The sequence below is a fragment of the Dermacentor variabilis genome, chromosome 6, assembly GCF_050947875.1.
Source record: "Dermacentor variabilis isolate Ectoservices chromosome 6, ASM5094787v1, whole genome shotgun sequence".
Classification (NCBI taxonomy): Eukaryota; Metazoa; Arthropoda; class Arachnida; order Ixodida; family Ixodidae; genus Dermacentor; species Dermacentor variabilis.
The window spans coordinates 133,152,509-133,169,352 of record NC_134573.1 but is presented as its reverse complement, the minus strand read 5'-3'; the positions used below and the strand labels follow the sequence as shown (position 1 = coordinate 133,169,352).

The 16,844-nt window shown below is 47.0% G+C and overlaps 1 protein-coding gene across 1 annotated transcript in view; it reads right to left on the bottom strand.

The window, feature by feature from the left end:
• Positions 1–8,264, bottom strand: part of LOC142586295 (scoloptoxin SSD14-like) — a 41,419-nt gene extending 33,155 nt beyond the window's left edge. The window contains exons 1-4 of the mRNA XM_075697540.1: positions 8,191–8,264; positions 7,207–7,407; positions 3,805–3,927; positions 649–743 (exon numbers count right to left, since the gene is read on the bottom strand). Of these exons, the coding sequence (XP_075553655.1) occupies positions 649–743; positions 3,805–3,927; positions 7,207–7,407; positions 8,191–8,264 (493 nt within the window). The remainder of the gene's footprint in view (positions 1–648; positions 744–3,804; positions 3,928–7,206; positions 7,408–8,190) is intronic.
• Between the last annotated feature and the right edge of the window lie 8,580 nt (positions 8,265–16,844).

Genomic DNA, 16,844 nt, shown 5'->3' with positions numbered 1-16,844 from the left:
GCAGCAAGGAATTAGCACGCTATATAGCAGCCTGTCCACGACGGGATTCGGTGCCACTGAACCACACCGCACTTGACCACGGAATACATTTCGTCGCGTAAATCCAACCGACAGCGCTCTTGGCACTGTCTTGACACTGTCTTGGCACTCTTGGCAGGACAAGACAGCGAGTTTCTATAATAGGCCGCACACGCGGACAAGTCCTAGTGCAGGGTCTCACGAAATCTCGCGAAAGTGAAATGATTCTACGAAAGTGATCGCCCGAGAATACCACGCCATGTCTTGTGCGACTTATGACGAAGCCCCTATTGGTGTGTTTTCAAATATGAAGGATCCGCTCTTCTTCGAAGTCAATCATGAACGAGGAAATAAAATAAACGGGATCGCAGGGGCCCGAGTGCACAAAACAGTATGCACAAAACAGACATAGTATGTTCATATATACAGTTGTGACCATCAAAATCACTTAGCTTAATTTTTTGCGATAAGGAGACCGCGACAACCTAAGGGCAGCGCTTTTTTTGGAACGTCAGCTCAACACCGATCGTCTGCGGTAATGTTTCGAGAACACTGAGGCAGTTTATTTTTAAATCTCACTGTTCTTTTTCCCGCTTTTTTTCAAGCTTACAACGAAACAATCTTACTCACCGCTGCGCAGTGCCTTGCTGTCGGTGAAGTTCTCACGGCGTGCAGACTTGGGAGCAGTCTCGGTGGCAATCAGCACGCGGGCTCGTTTAGTGGTTCTGAATATGAAAACAATGCGCGCTTATAGCTTGAGCGCCTCGCTCTCTATGTGGGGGAAAAATTAATTAATAATAGTGATAATTAACAGCGGCCGCGCTTAAGATTTTTTATGCCGAGGAGTTAATCAAGCAAAAGAAAACTCAGTATCAATGCGTTTCGAGTTGTCGGTTAAAGCTCAGATGGCAGAGCGACCGTCCCGGTAAGGCGTTGGTCCCGGATTCGATCCCTGGACAAGGGCGAATTTTTTCCTCGCACTGCGATGCTTTCTTCCTGAGAAACCCGTATTGTGTTTATTTCTTTAGCTTCGTGCTACATTCGGGTGGATCACAATTTTACATTTCATGAACCTTGTTGCGGGGTGCCGCATAACTTATTTCCCATATATACAATCGAGAAGTGAGGCGAACGGCTGTATAGTCGTAAAATTTTGTCCCTCTGTACCACCACATCTGTCGGCAGCCCCATGCAAGCCGATATGATTGAAATTGAATGACAAGACGTTGGAGAATCTGTGCACCTGGCAAATGGCGGAGAGTGTCTGTCACCTACTTTATGCGGGAGTAACAGCCTGTCCATAAAGTTTCTTACTTGAATTACTGGATGTAAATGTGGCGCTGCAGTCGTTCAAACACCGCGGGAATTATTGGTATATAGCACACTTATTTTTCTACTATTGGGCATGGCTTCGCCGAAAAGCGCATTGTGGCCTCTTTCTTTAGCTGTATTACGGTTCAGTTAAGGTACGCCTCACACACCCTCGCAATATTTCTGCCAAGTAGTGAAGTGTTTTAATTTGCATCTAATTCATTCCTTTAACAAATTACCAGTTCATTCCGAAAAAGAGAGGGAAAGAGCGAAAAAAAATCGTGAAACAGGACTGGTCCAGCTTTGGCATGGCGTGTAATCGCCCTCTTCTTTCGTAAAAAAATTGTAATGCTAATTAGGCGTGACAAATGTATGGCCATCCATCGGGACAGTGCGTTCTATCGGAGTAAGCAAAGAACTGCAGCCAAATGACTTCATAATAGTGCGAGACCCAGAGCAAAGACTTCCTCGGTTTAAATTTCAAGAATAGGAGTGGATGAAATGGACAGGGCATCCTTGAGGCCAGCGCCGCTTATCTTAAACCGAAAGGCAAGCTTGCAAATCAGCATATTTCCGAGTTATACGGCGCGCACGGCGGTGGATGGATTAGCATTCCCAAGGAGGCCGCGGTTGTCTGCCAATTTTAGTTTTCGGGCCCGACTCACGCGTGCGCAGTTCCAAAAGGAGTTATAAACAGCCTAACATTTACGACTCAACTGGACGGGACCAGAAGACACGCGGACGAATAGTTGCACTGATTGCCGGCTGAATTGGCTTCGAACTGCTTAAAACGTTTCCTTTCTTATTCCGCGGCGAAAACGGCTGTAGTCAACGCTTTCGACTCGCCTATGAGCGCTAATCACCTCACAAATCATGTTGCCAAACAATGAATCGATTTAGCTTATCTCGAAAGTGAACTGCGCGCCGCATTACCAGATCGAAACGATTGCGCATGCCAGCTATACTTGCCGTAGGGACCGAAAGGAACGCCGCAATGGGCTTTCGAGAAAGCGTGGCCGCTCGGCGAAACTCGATCAGTGTGAAATAACTGCGCGTTCACTGAACGGGCTCGCCGTGTCTGCGGCTGCTCTTGCTGCAGCTATATTTCGTATTCGCTCACAACCCAGAGAGACAAAGGGAAAGGGTATTACACTTAGCGTGACTCTGTGCGGTCTTGAGGAAGGCGAATGAGCGTTCTGTCGACGGTCACATCTTTTTCGCTGTAATCGCCAGCCGACGCAAACGCACGCCCGGGTCCGAATGTCTTCACGGAGCTTTCGAATCACTCTTTCGGGAGGGGCTAACTCGTAAGCCGAGATTATCGAGCACCTGTACTCGCTAAGCTCGCTATTGGACATGGGCTTCGCGAGTTCCAGAGAAAGAAAGCACTCGCATTTGCCCAGCTTTTTATTTATTTGTTCTTTTTCTGTATGAAACTAGGCCATGGTTGTGTCCGTGCTTACAGCTCAATTCAAAGAAAGAAACATGGGCGCGGAATACGAGTATGCAAGACTAAATCACTGACACGCACATACAGAGCAACAGCGTAAGGATGGCTTCGCCCCGCGATGCCATTATACCACGATGAAAATCCCGTTTGAACTTTTTGCCATTCGTTCCTTTGAATTAATCACCAATAAACTGGATGTGTTCGAAGCTGCACACTGTATGAAAGTCTTGACCGTGCCGCAGCTTGTTGTTTGGTTGCCGTTAGCGCTGTCATTTGGGTGACCAAGTGAATTGGTGCCAACAGGCGGATAGCCCCCCTGAAAACGATCACGAATAAGCGCCGTGCCTCGTCCAAAACCCTACTGCCCACTTGAATTAAAACGAAGGTCACATTTCATACAGGCCTCGGGAGTTGGTCAAGCTTTGTTAGAAACATCAAGGAAATATGTAATATCTATGTAATACCTATAATGTCTATGTAATAACCTATGTAATACCCTCGCATGAGGGCCCTTAGGGGTAATGTAAATAAATAAATAAATAGCAAAAAAAGCGGGCTGCAAGCAATTATGATGAAAGCCTTCTGGTTACCCGTTTTATTTCCGACAATATATATGCGTACCTCTATCCTAAAGTTGTACAAACCTGCCACCTATAAGTTTGGCAGTTAAGGGAGGCTCATAAAGGTGAGAACGGCGAACCACATTACTGCTTTCAGAGCCACTTCACAGTAACTCCCGCCTCCCCCAAGAAATCACAAACTCTCGTCAGATCCGAAAAATCTACACGAACACCCACTTAAGAGCTCTGCGAACGACTCCGTGAGAACTTTCAAGCTTTGAATTAGCAATAAATTTTATCCCTTCGTAGCTTCGTTTGTGTCGTTCGTTCATTTTGCATTTCCCGTGTAACGCTCAGTACAACTATGAATGGTAGGATAAAAAAAAAGCCTCGAATTTGCCAATTAGAGGCTGGGATGATCACGCTTGAGCGCCGTTGTTTTCCAACGAAGTTGAAAGCGATCACCTGTGATAGTACAGCGCCACGAATCCACCGCCGATGCCCGATGCGTGCGGGTGTACGACGCCCATGCAAAGCATGGTAGCCACGGCGGCGTCAGCCATTGTGCCGTTCTTTGAATACACCTCCCTGCGCGTAGTGGACAGGTGACGGTACGAGTCTGTTATATGGCGAGCAACATTCAAATACTGGCGTCGACCATTTACTAGTACATACATTAGCGCGCCAAACGAAACGCCAGAAGAAACGCTGTAATCTGAGTTTATTAGTGTAAGACGCAAGCTCAGTTTCTTTTCACTTAGTTTTAACATGTAAACTTTTTTTTATTTGCGTGGGTCACAGGGGTGGATTCAGAGTAGCATCAAGAAGGGGACCCTTATCAAAGAGATAGCGAACGTGAAGGAGAAGAGATGTAGGGGAGGGGGAGGGGAGGGGGACGTTGCTGCGTCGTTGACAGTGTGACAATTTCTGCTTTCATTTTAATTTGGTAAAGTAAATGACCGTGCTAGTTGTTGTTGAATAACTATAGCGTAAAGTTCAACGGAGACACAGGAACCAGGAGGCGTCAGGACGAGCTCTAATTTCAAACTACTGTGGTCGATATTAAAGTGGCACTTATAAGGTACAGAGCTCCGAAGAAAAAAAATACGGAAACACGAAAGAACGCGGAAATATGTCGAAAAAACAGGGGAAAACATGACATTGTAACATCATCATCCATCACTGCCTGGATTGTTCTACATCGCACTGTTAGGCAAAGGATTGTTGGTTTCTTGAACTGATGAGCACGCCCCCATGTGAATTACCTGAATGAACGGACATTCAGCAAAGATAAACATATTTCTTTACCAACTACGTCCTGCGCTGACGTGGTGTAGGTGGTGAAAATACATTTTATGTGCGCTGTTAAGAACGCCCAGCTGCAGTGCAAGTTTTGCCAACCAGTTGCGACCGCGGGCATCATCTTTTCCTGGAGTGCCGCCGCCAACCACTAGCCACGGCGTAACTAAGTCGACTTTGTGTCGGGAACAATACGCGCGTCCTCCACTCTCCGTCGCTTCAGCTAGGATGAGTTTGACGAAGCAGGCTTTGTGCTAAAACCGCCACCATTACGCTCTAGCCTCGTCGCCGTTGTAACTGAATGAGTTCGGCGGGCCAACTATTGTTACCGAACTCCCCAACGCGGACCTGATCTGCTATGAGTGGGGGAGTTGCCGCGGGAACGTCGCCGGACACCCCTTCCCACGCGCCGACCAAGACGCAATACAAAGGCTACCCGGGCGCACTGCGCGGGGCTCCGAGTTCTACGAAATTCGTGTGATCTCGGTTTCGGACCGAGAACCTGTATGTGTGTGTGTGTGTGTGTGTAAACCGTTCCGCGGAGAGGCGGCGTGTTTACGATGACTGGACGAACGTTTCCGCCACCTTGGAATCGGGGGAGAACCGAGTGCTTATAGACGGCTGTTGTGCTGATGCTCGATACGCTTTTTTAAGCAGTCATGTTAGACTGAGACACTCTCTCAAGCAGACGTGTTAGACTGGCGTACTTTCTCTCGCAGTCATGCTAGACTGATGAACTGCATGTAAATGCTGTAAGTAAACCCTTATTCCTCGTTCTCGATGAGGAGCAGTCCTTCCCTTCATCAACGTCCTCAGCGTGGATAAGTTGGACGACGGCATGGGCCAGCTACCTTCGAATTCATGCCGGACTCCAATCTTGACAAACGATCACGAGCGATGGGATTGAACCTCCAGTCCTGACAGCGCCGAATGTCACGTCAAGTAACCGTGTGTCACAGACAGTCGCATCCCTCGTTTTGGCAAATATGTGAACATTGATCGCAAAATAGTCTTATTATTGATTCGTATATACTTCATACCGACTACGAAACTACGTAGTCTGTAGTTCGACGGAAAGTCTTCAGGCGAAGGCAGCGCATTGAGAAAATAAAATGGCCACTTATCTAAGTACTTGATGTCTGTCCTATACGTGTTTTTGCTCAAGCTATAGTACTCGGGTATCAAGTGCATGCTCACTTTATTATGGCCAACTACGAGCAGCATTAGCTCGCGAGAGTTAGACACTAAGGAGAAACGGTGAATCAGCTTAAACAGGCGTTCTCTAAAAACGCTATTTTCGTAGATTTGGCTGCAAAATGTGGATTACTAGGTAAGAAATTGAATGCAAACCTTCCTCTCTTTTATTTCGCGCGCGTAGCAATGGACGCCGGTACATCATGTGAGACGTCACGCACCCATAAATATGTTCTATATTGAAGGCTTCAGGGCAGTAAAAGTTATCGAAGCTTGCTAGGTTGAGTATGTGAATTTGTTTTTCTTTTTTTAAGAAAGCATTGTATGCCTTCATTACCCGATAAACGAGTGACTGGACTCTAATATCTCCGACGCCACACACTTTTTTTTTTTTTACATTTCTTTGTCACTGGACTTCTAAATGATTGGGATATCCGGCCTTTCGGTGGTCTGTGTTTCCAGGATATAATTATTTAGTAAACAATAACAGACGATATCAAGACAAATGGTGCAGAAAGGTGACGGTAGCGTCACCAGCCGTATTTCGTTATTTTATGCTTCTTCTCTGACTTAACGACCCCGTTTCACGGTAAGAGGGACCGCTTCATTATTGCACAAGCGCAATTTACTAATAGAACTTAACATTTGTTGTCCACTACTCATATAAAGGCCACGTCGGAGACAAAATATACAACAACATAACAATATTGTTTTTCAGTAGTGTCGATACACGCCAGCGCTTCGAAATCCCCCGTAGGGGGAGCAACGTCAGACGTTTGACTCGTACGCGTGGCATCACACGCTCACGGGGTAGGCAATCCTAGAAAGAGCTGAATGAAATAGTCCTTGCTATTCGATTTGAAAATTCGCTATTCGAAATTGTCGAATATTCGCCTAGGTTAGTATGTAAAGGATTGCAGCAATTCTGCGATTTCGAGGGTGAGAGATCGAATCATATGAGGACTGTTCCCAATGCTTCTGCTGCGAGAGAGCCGTGATAACGGAAAGCGGATATCGGAAAGCATTTGTTTCCCATTTGCAAGCTCCCACATTGACTGGAGTGGCGAACAGCATTACATGTATCTATCAGATAACGTAAATAAGCCTTTTTTTTTCTTTTTCTATCTTTTTTAGCCAAGATAACTCCACATGAGTTTTGCTACGAACGAGAAAATTTTCGAAATTCTGTTCGATGTTTAGAAATTACTTTTCGCGAATATTCGAATTCAATTCGAATCGGAAATATCGCTATTCCAACGCAGCTAGTTATGCTCGTTCACTCGGTGCAAGGCAAAAAAAACCGGCCTCAAGTTCGTCTTTTTTTCGCGGATCAATCCCGCGTCCCGCTGTATTTTCACGCCTATTGTATGTGACCTGGGCACGTGCTTGCACGCAGGTACATCGGTGATGACGGCCCAGCGGCTGTACTGTCCCAGGGTCGACTGCGACGGATCCGGCTCCTTGGTGCCGCCACCGGCGAAGTAGAATACGAACATGACGAGCGACACCAGGCCGAACAGGGTGGCAATCACCGAGCCCGTTCCGTACAGAAACTGTCTTCGGGCGCGGATGGCTCTGCGTGACACGTGATCGGAGGTAATGTAACACACACAGACACACAAACATACACGCACGCACACACAAAAGGAACAGACGCAACGCGCTTGTTAGAATCCACTTACTGAGCGAGGCTTCTTTGAAACGTCTGAATTAAATTCTGTGCCATGACGGACGTGATTCCAGGATATCGTCGCTTTAGTCACCTACGTCATCAGTTTATTTTTTTCAACTTCTCGAAGTGGGGGGGGGGGGGGGGGGGTTGGAAACGGAAGTGCAAGTACGATCGTTCTGTTTTCGAGTGGGTTGGTAAATTCAGTAGATGCGTGCAGCGTCGGAAGTGCCTGCAGGGCTAACAGACAGGCCGCTTGCTTCACTATACAGATCACCTATAATAATTCGTAATACATGCGTAACAGCGGAAAAATGGCGGAATAAAAGACAACACGTTGTCGCACGTACATTATCGTCGCGCATGCGCAATTAGGTCAGACAAGACCCCCTAGCTTCAATATAAGCCAACAGCTTTTAAGAATAATATGCCTAAGAAAGAACATAATAATAAGACATGAATGAAAAGGATAGGACAGGCGCCTGCCCTTCTCGTGGGTCTTATTTTGAGCTATCCTCAAGCTTAAATCATAAACCACCTAACGCAACAGCACGTGTTACTAAGCTACTCCATATATGCCTCACGTAGCGGACGCTATAAGCGGATGGTTCAGAAGATAGAAAAAACAAATACTCAGGCTTTAAATAAAGCCGTTCTTGCCACAGAGTGAAGGAAATACATGCACGTACTCTGCTATAATCCTGGACGAATCCTCTGCGTCCTCTCCTGATTCACGACGCTCGTCGTCCTGGTCGGGCCGCATGGTGACGGTAGGATGCTACAGCCAGCAGCGCGCAGGTTCTCCTTTGCCGGTTTTCTCGGAGGTCACGCAGTTGATCGGTGCTAAACGTCCTATTACTTCGTTGTCGCAACTGCGAACTGACGAAGCTGGTCTGTCCTCTCCGGAATACCTGCTCTTCATGCGAGGTTTGCAGAGTCGCATTCGGCTCTGCCGTGTCCTACTTCTTCTTCTTCGCTTTCTTTTCCCTGCTGCTTATGGTACGTGCACCTTTGAAAGGCCCGCGGAAAATTTGCCGGTTGGTTGGTCCTGGGTGATATATAGCTCGACCGATTATGGTGGCCGCCAATCGAGCGGTAGTAGGAATAAAATATAAGCTGAAAACGAAGTTCGGAAGTTAAATATAACGCAACAAAGGTATGCATTAGTAGATAATCATAGTAAAGGAGCTTGATTTTATAAACTCTGTTATGATTTTAGGGATATACTAAAGAAAATCTACTATTATTGTTATTAGTCATTCGTGATGAGAGAGCGAAAAATATTTTGAGAAAGCACCATTCCCTTCGAATCAAAACACCTTCGTGTATGGACTTAAGGGTGACAGGAAGCACGTTTCAAACCCTAGCATCCAATCTTCGGTACTAAAGAAATTACAGCGGAACATCACCGCGCAACGGGCGTTCAACGGGAGAACAATAAGTGTGATGCTAAGACGTATGGGAACACGACTCTAGAGGTCACAGAGCAGACGGCTGTAGCTGATATTCTAATTGGGATTAAGAGTAAAGAAATGGAGCTTCGCCGGTCATATAGTGCCTCGAGCAAGCCGCTATGTTAGACTAGCACAATGGTGGCCAATGTAAATGAAGACCAGTCGAGGACGACAGAAGACGTGGTGGTGTGGCGAGATCAAGAAATTTGTAGGCAGAGGATGGTGTCAAGGGGCCTAAGACGGGTAATTGCAGATCGCCGTGAGGAGTCTTTGTCAGGCAATGGACATAAAAAAAATAAGGCCAACGATGATAGTGATTATCATGAAGGAGAGTGAACATTTTTTTGTTTTTTATCCGCCGCGGTAACCAAGTGGCCATGGCGCAGCGCTGCTGAGGTCGAGGTCGGGGTTTTTATGCCGGCCGCGGCGGCCGCTGCATTTCGATGCGGTCGGAACGCGATAACTCTTGTGTACTTAGATTTAGGTGCGCGGTAATCGACCGGAGGTGGTCATTATTAATCCGGGTGCCCTGACTGCGCCGTGCCTCATAAACAGATCGTGGGTTTGGCGCGTAATATCCCAGATTTTTTTTTACATGTTTCATAAGTCCAAGTTGAGCCTGTGGACCCAAATCCACACGGATGATGGTAAACCGGGAGAATAGAAAAAGCCTCCGAGAAACGACGGCACGCTCAAGTAATACGCCAGCACACTGTCGGCATACCAAAAGTGTCGGTCTATTCCATTCGAGAATCAAAGCAAATATCCCAGATTTTACAAGAATGATAAATTTTATATACCTATACGATAGCCCCCATTTAGGAACGGCGAGGAGAAAGTAGTGCGCAGTATCAGCAGTGTTGAAGAGAACGTAGCAAGGTGCAAAGTGTTGGCGCATCTTAGTTTCGCGGTCGTAAAAACATTAATATCAGCATGGCCGAGTAACAGCCTTAGACAGTCATTGTTTATTTGCGGCTTCAGGCGTGATTGCTTAGGAAAAATAAAGTGCGCAACGCAGACAAGGACATGAGGTCAAGGCACGCGGACTAGTGCAAGTCCACGTCCCTTGACCTCTCGTCCTTGTCCGCGTTACACATTTTATTCCTCCTAAGCATTATGAGCCAGCCCTCCCAGCAACAAGTTTTATTTCGCTTAACTGTTTCAGACGAACCTTGGGATAGGCTAGTTGCTTCGTCGTGAACGAACGTTCTCGGCGCAAACAAGACAGGGACACAGGGAAACAAACGAAACAGGTCAGCGCTGGCCATGTTTCATGTGTTTCCTTCGTTCCTTGTCTTGTATGCACTGAAAACTTTCATTAGTTTCATCTGTGTCCCAGCGGAGACGTTCGTTCCGTTGCCATTTACTTCTTCTCAGCAAGAAAGTGCCCATAAGGTTTAATAAACTCGACCGCGTTTCAAATAAATTAAGTTTGTAAAGGATTTTGTTCGCAAGGCAAGGGAAAGTACGTATACGAAAAATTGAAAGTGTAACTGCAGTCTCACCCTGTGGGTAGCGAGAATCTCTATGCACGTACTGCATAGAGATGGCGATGCTGGCTGTCACTCCTTCGATACAAAACTACTTTGCCATCAGTATCGTATTTCTATCTTCGGAGAACAGTTGGAATCTCTTCGCGAGCAGAAATAATATTTATTATTACGTGCATATGTATGCGTTCGTGCGCTCGCGCATTACCGCGACCTTAGCACTCGAATGGAGCCGCAAAGGCCCACTAGTGGTCAAAATCGTGAGCCAGGCTCCGCTACGGCGTTCCTCGTAGCCGTATGAGCAGCTTCGGCGTGCTAAACTCTATAATTTATACTTTATTGAGTACGAGATGTATAGCATGTACGAGCATGCTTACGACGAATGTATCGTACGAAACATTAAACAAACAATAAAACATAAACAATAAGCTAGAGAAAACGTATAGGAGTTGCCAAGTTTCACTTGACCTAATGAAACGATGCGCAGAGCACGCTCTATCCTCTCAGGTGACGTACGCACTCCCGCCACCCACGTTATATTTTTGGCAGCTGCGAGCACGGCAGGTGTACTGTGCAGACTGAGACTTTGCCCAGAAAGAGGCGCAGCAGTGTTCCTGTACACACACGCACAGATGCGCACACACGTTCTGTCGTGATCCGGTTCCCTCCGCTCTCCCTTCCCTATAGCCACGCCAGGCCTCCCAACTCTGCTCACAATCCCTCGCTCCTGCAACGAGCCGGCGGATCGTCATTTGCGGAGGGTGTAGCTCTGCAGTGACGGGTGTGAGACCCGCGTGCTGCTCTCAAAATTGAATCGTGCGCGAGCCGACCTCGTGATCCCACGCCTCCCCGGCACGACCTGGAAGTTCCTGTCGCGCTCGAGTTCCGGCTGGCCCATTGGCCTCCCGCAGTCGGCAGTACACTGCAATGTTCGCCGATGTGTGTGTGTTCTTACGTATATATATATATATACACCCGCCGTGGTTGCTCAGTGGCTATGGTGTTGGGCTGCTGAGCACGAGGTCGCGGGATCGAATCCCGGCCACGGCGGCCGCATTTCGATGGGGGCGAAATGCGAAAACACCCGTGTGCTTAGATTTAGGCGCACGTTAAAGAACCCCAGGTGGTCAAAATTTCCGGAGTCCTCCACTACGGCGTGCCTCATAATCAGAAAGTGGTTTTGGCACGTAAAACCCCAAATATTATATATATATATATATATATATAGTTAGCTGCCAGCGAATGGCAGACCTGCCTTCTTGTAGCTCCATGTACGGACGCCTCACGTCTGTCTCAGAGTGCGGCTCTCGAGCTCGACGTCGCGTATTGCTTGCATGGTGTTAGCTCAAACGCGTTTACGGGGAGGAGAAATGCTTTACATTAGCTGTGTAACAAATCCCGACCGAAGCGGCCGCATTTCAATGGGGGAAATATGCAAAAACACCCGTGTACCGCGCATTGGGTGCACGGTAAAGAGCCCCAGGCGTTCGAAATTAATCCGGAGTCCCCCACTGTATACGGCGTGCCTGATAACCATATCAAGGTTTCTGCACGTAAAACACGATAACCAATTTCTTTTTACATGTGTAGCTGTCGCGGAGGAAATGAAGCTGTCAGCACTCGAGTAGCTCTCGCGGAATTCTTCTGGAATGAAGTGGTTACAAAAAATTAAATTATGGGGTTTTACGTGCCAAAACCACTTTCTGATTATGAGGCATGCCGTAGCGGAGGACTCCGGAAATTTCGACCTCCTGGGGTTCCTTAAATTGCACCTAAATCTAAATACACGGGTGTTTTCGCATTTCGCCTCCATCGAAATGCGACCACCGTGGCCGGGATTTGATCCCGCGACTTCGTGCTCAGCAGCCACAGAGCAACCACGGCGGGTCCGGAACCGAATGGTATGTATGACAACATAAGAAGGCTAACTTGAGCCTGTTGGTACATGTCGAAGTTCAGCAGAGTAACAGCGCGTGGTACAAGAAGAACAGAAGGTACAGAGAACCGAAAGACGTCACTGCTTTCTCCATTTCCTTCTGTCCATCCAATCCAAAGAGATGTACGTGTATTCGACCACGTGTGTTTCGGTGGGCTCTTCTACAGCGCTTCGAATGTCATGCAGAACAGCAACTAATCTTCACTTCGAGCATAAGGTACGTCAAATAACCAATATAAAGCCAGACATGGCATTCTATTTTACGCGCTTATTCTCAAAACATGGCTAAAGCCTTTCTTAGAAAACCTTAGTCGCAGTGTAAAAGCGCCATGAAAGGAGCAGTGGTACTTATCGCCAGAATTACCGTGGTGGTGGTGTGATGATGATGAGGATGATGATGATGATGACGACGATGACGACGACGACGACGACGACGACGATGATGTGTTCTTTGTAGCGGGCGGACTGCATGAGTGTCTTAGCAGACTAAGAAAAAAAGAAGAGAGAAGAAAAAAGCATATGTAGCGCCATCTCTCGGTGGTGGCTGCGCGCCTGACCGTTACTAAATAGAGAACAATTGCAAAAAATATATATCTCTCCTGAACAAAATTGGTTATCGAAAATAACTGGACGTTATACACAGTAGAGGCTCACCGGGATATTCTGAGCAAGTTCCAGCAGCGTGCCAAAAAGCACGTAGGTTCCCAGTGCATATGCTCTGCCTATCTGTCTCTTTATTTCCATCTTATCTTTCTACCTCCCCAACGCCCACTGTACGGTGACAAAGCAGATTTTTAGAGCGCAGTTTCGGCGCCCGTTCCTGCGTTAAGCCTCGGCGTGCCTCGACGTCCCTCGTAACAGAGGGAACGAGCACAGCGAAGGATGAAAGAAGGCGATAGCAAAGAGAGCGCGAGGTGGAATGCGGAGGAGGAGGGCATGGCGAAAGCGTGAGAACAAAAGCGTGGTGCCGCGCACGACGGGCTCTGCAAAGAAGACGGCTACGAGATGGCGTCAAAGTAGCGCGCATCGTCTATGCACCGATGACGCCACCGATACCATATATGGAAACAAAGCGCTGCATGGGTGGAGGTCTGTCTGCGGTGGCTGCTGCAAATCGCACCTGCGTGTCACCCACACGCTGCCTCTCTAGATATCCCGATTAGCGAGGCCGTCGCGCCACACTTCGCTCCCTTTGCAACGTGCCTCACGAGGCAGATTGTCCGCTCCAGCCAATATATCGCGAATTAAGGACAATATAGAGCTACGCTCAAATCTCGCATTAGGGAGTATCGTAATCGTCGGTGAACTTTTTATTTGATTGCATATATACCGGCACCAGATGTGGTGTTCCGCCTCTCAGGTCAATGCCATAATCTCCATGATTTGCAACATTCACATGCATGTTTTTTTTTTTTTCACTGCGTTATAGGTACTCCAACACAATTACGGCACAGATTTTAATGGAGACCCATCATATTGGTGCATAGCTAGGAACAGACACTTTTGCAGTTTTCTTGTACTTATTTAGAATGCAGTAGTAGTTTACAACAGTCAACATACAAGTTTCCCGACGTCAGGCTACATCTGGAGGCCACAGCACTTATAAGTAACTGCAGGCAATCTGCTTAACATATACGTTCATCAGTATAGTAGGCCTTGGCTTTTGCACAGGTTGCGGGACATGTATGAAAAGGTCAGCAAACTGAGGTCCTCTTTAGGCTGGTCTTCGGACAATGCTGTGTGGCCATCTTCAAATAGTTTGCGTTTCGGTGATGCTCCAAGCAATCGTTTCCTGAAACATGAGATATATTCATGGCATGTTGAACATTGCCAATTTCAAGACAAAGCGCTATCAATTAGTCATGCAATCACACGCGTTGAGCGTTACTGAAGCAAACGAGCAAAACATGTTTGTTATGCTTAACCTTCCTGCCTTTCTTTATTCTTCTATCTCTCGCTCCTGATATATATATATATATATATATATATATATATATATATATATATATATATATATATATATATATATATATATATATATATATATATATATATATATATATATATATATATATATATACCACGCGCGCACACACACAGGGTGTCCAGCTAACTCGGACCAAGATATTGAAAAAGAAAACTAAACTTACAGCACCATTTTGTTGCTCGTCTGAGTAACTAGCCGAAATAAATTAACTTTTTAAATATAGCTTGAAACATTCAGGCGTCAATAGGAAAGTTGTGGAGCTTCACAAATATTGCCCAACCCAGGTACTTCCAACGAGATAGACTTAGCGTGGCCGTTTTTATTCGGGAAAAACGAAAGCCCGCGGAGTTTAAAAAATACTACGTGACAGCGCGCTCTGCGCGCCCGAATGCGCCGCGATTGCAGCGCTCTCGTGAGTGAATTGTAAGAACATCGCCAGCGCCGCGCCTTCTCTTCACTTACGAGAAAGGGCTTCAACCTTTGCTCGGCTCTGGCAATACCGGCAGCGGCTGACGACGGCGCTCCGAATAAGCGCTTTGTCAGCAGCCACTCGCACCTGTCGCCGAAGAACGCGCCGTCATCAGCCGTTTATTCCGATTTGACGAGAAGAGCAATTTTTTTTCCAGCGTTCAAGTCGATGCAGAATTGAAAAAGTACACACAAAACATGCATCATACATCTAGAACCTATGCGAGAAAGAGGATTATTTGTTACTGCGCCGCTTTTATTCCAAGCTGTGCCAGCGGCTAGATGCATGTGAGCTCGACTGTCTATTACTGTCGTACCACGCAACCGTTTCGAAGAATGTGTTTGCAGTACCTAAAGCATGCCGTACTCAAGCGAGTAGAAGGCGAAGGAAAGACAAGAGGAAAGCTGCCAAGGTATACCGAAATTGGCTATGTGGAGGAAGACCTAGCGCGAACACAATTATGAGGAGTTACTTGATGCTGAAACAGGTAGCTTCAAGAAGACGCGGCACAGAAAGGGGACCATCAGTGTAGAGGCTGAAGGAGACATTTTGGCTTTCATGACAGCAAACCCTCATTCCAGCGTGCGTGATGTGATTGGTGAGATGGGCATTTCAAAGTCTTCAGTGTCAAGAGTTCTTAGGAAGGCTGAAATGCATCCGTATCACCTCCAACTACATCAAAAGCTGCAAGAAAGACTTTCAATGGCGGCTTGATTTCTCAAATTGAATCCTTGTGAACAGTGACGAAATACCGGATTTTGTTGACGAAGTGCTCTGGACAGATGAGGCAACCTTCTCCAGAAATTCTCTAGTCAACATCCATTATTCGCATGACTGGAGCGATACGAACCCGCATTGGGTGGCGCAGACCAGACACCAGTACCAATGGTCATTCAGTGTGTGGTGCGGTATCTTTGACGGAAGAATAATTGGCCCCATATTTTTTTTACCACATGCTCACTGCTCAGCGGTACGTGAAGGACATCTTGGAAGGCCCAGTCGAAGATTTTCGCTGTGCTCTTACTCTTGCGTTTTTAAAGCGAACTTGGTGTCAGCACGACGATGCACCAGGTCACAGCAGCAGCCTTGCCCGAGCCTGGCTTGACGAAGCCTTCAAACGCCAGTGGGTCGGGCGGCATGGACCAGTGGCATGGCCTGCAAGGTCACCTGACTTGGCACCTCTTGACTTCTTCTTGTGGGGACATGTGAAAGAACAAGTGTACCGCAAACCTGCAACTACAGCAGAAGCGCTAAAGGCAGAGATTTCTGAGGTCTGCAGCGAGATACCGTCTTGCGTCATCAAAAAAGCTACATCGGACGTGCTGAAAAGGTGCCAATACTGCATTATGGCGCAGGGCGACTTGTTTGAACACATTCTTTAGACTGACATTACAGCGAATAAATCTCTACAACTGTTATCCATGAAAAGAGTCATCTGTGTGACACTTTTGTACGACGTACAAAAGACACGTAAGTAGTATGAAATTACAAGTTCTCTGCCTACAAGGAATGGAGAGGAAGCTAAAAAGCAACCTTCCGTGACAGTTTACGATTCTTCCTTTTGTGACAATCAGCGTAATTCACACGACGTTATCAAGCTTGTTATAATGCGTGTTTGCTTGTTGAGGTGTTGCTCTCAAATTCGAACTCATGAGCTTGTCGTCTTTCCTCCGCATGAATTCTGCTAGCGTGAGAGTGCAATTATCGATGCAGAAACGAGAGCCGCGCTGTATTTTAACTGGCGCTTGAACCCACTGGCGTTTATCTCGGAATCTAGCACACCGCGAAGCTCTGTCATGGGCAGCACGAAACGCGCGAAGCGAGCAATGTTTTGAGTAAAGCACGGTTCAAAGTGCTATAATCGTGGCGCATTCGGGCGCACAGAGCGCGCTGTCACGTGGTATTTTTTAAACTCCGCGGGCTTTCGTTTCTCCCGCATAAAAACGGCCACGCTAAGTCTATCTCGTTGGAAGTGCCTGTGTTGGGCAATATTTGTGGAGCTCCACA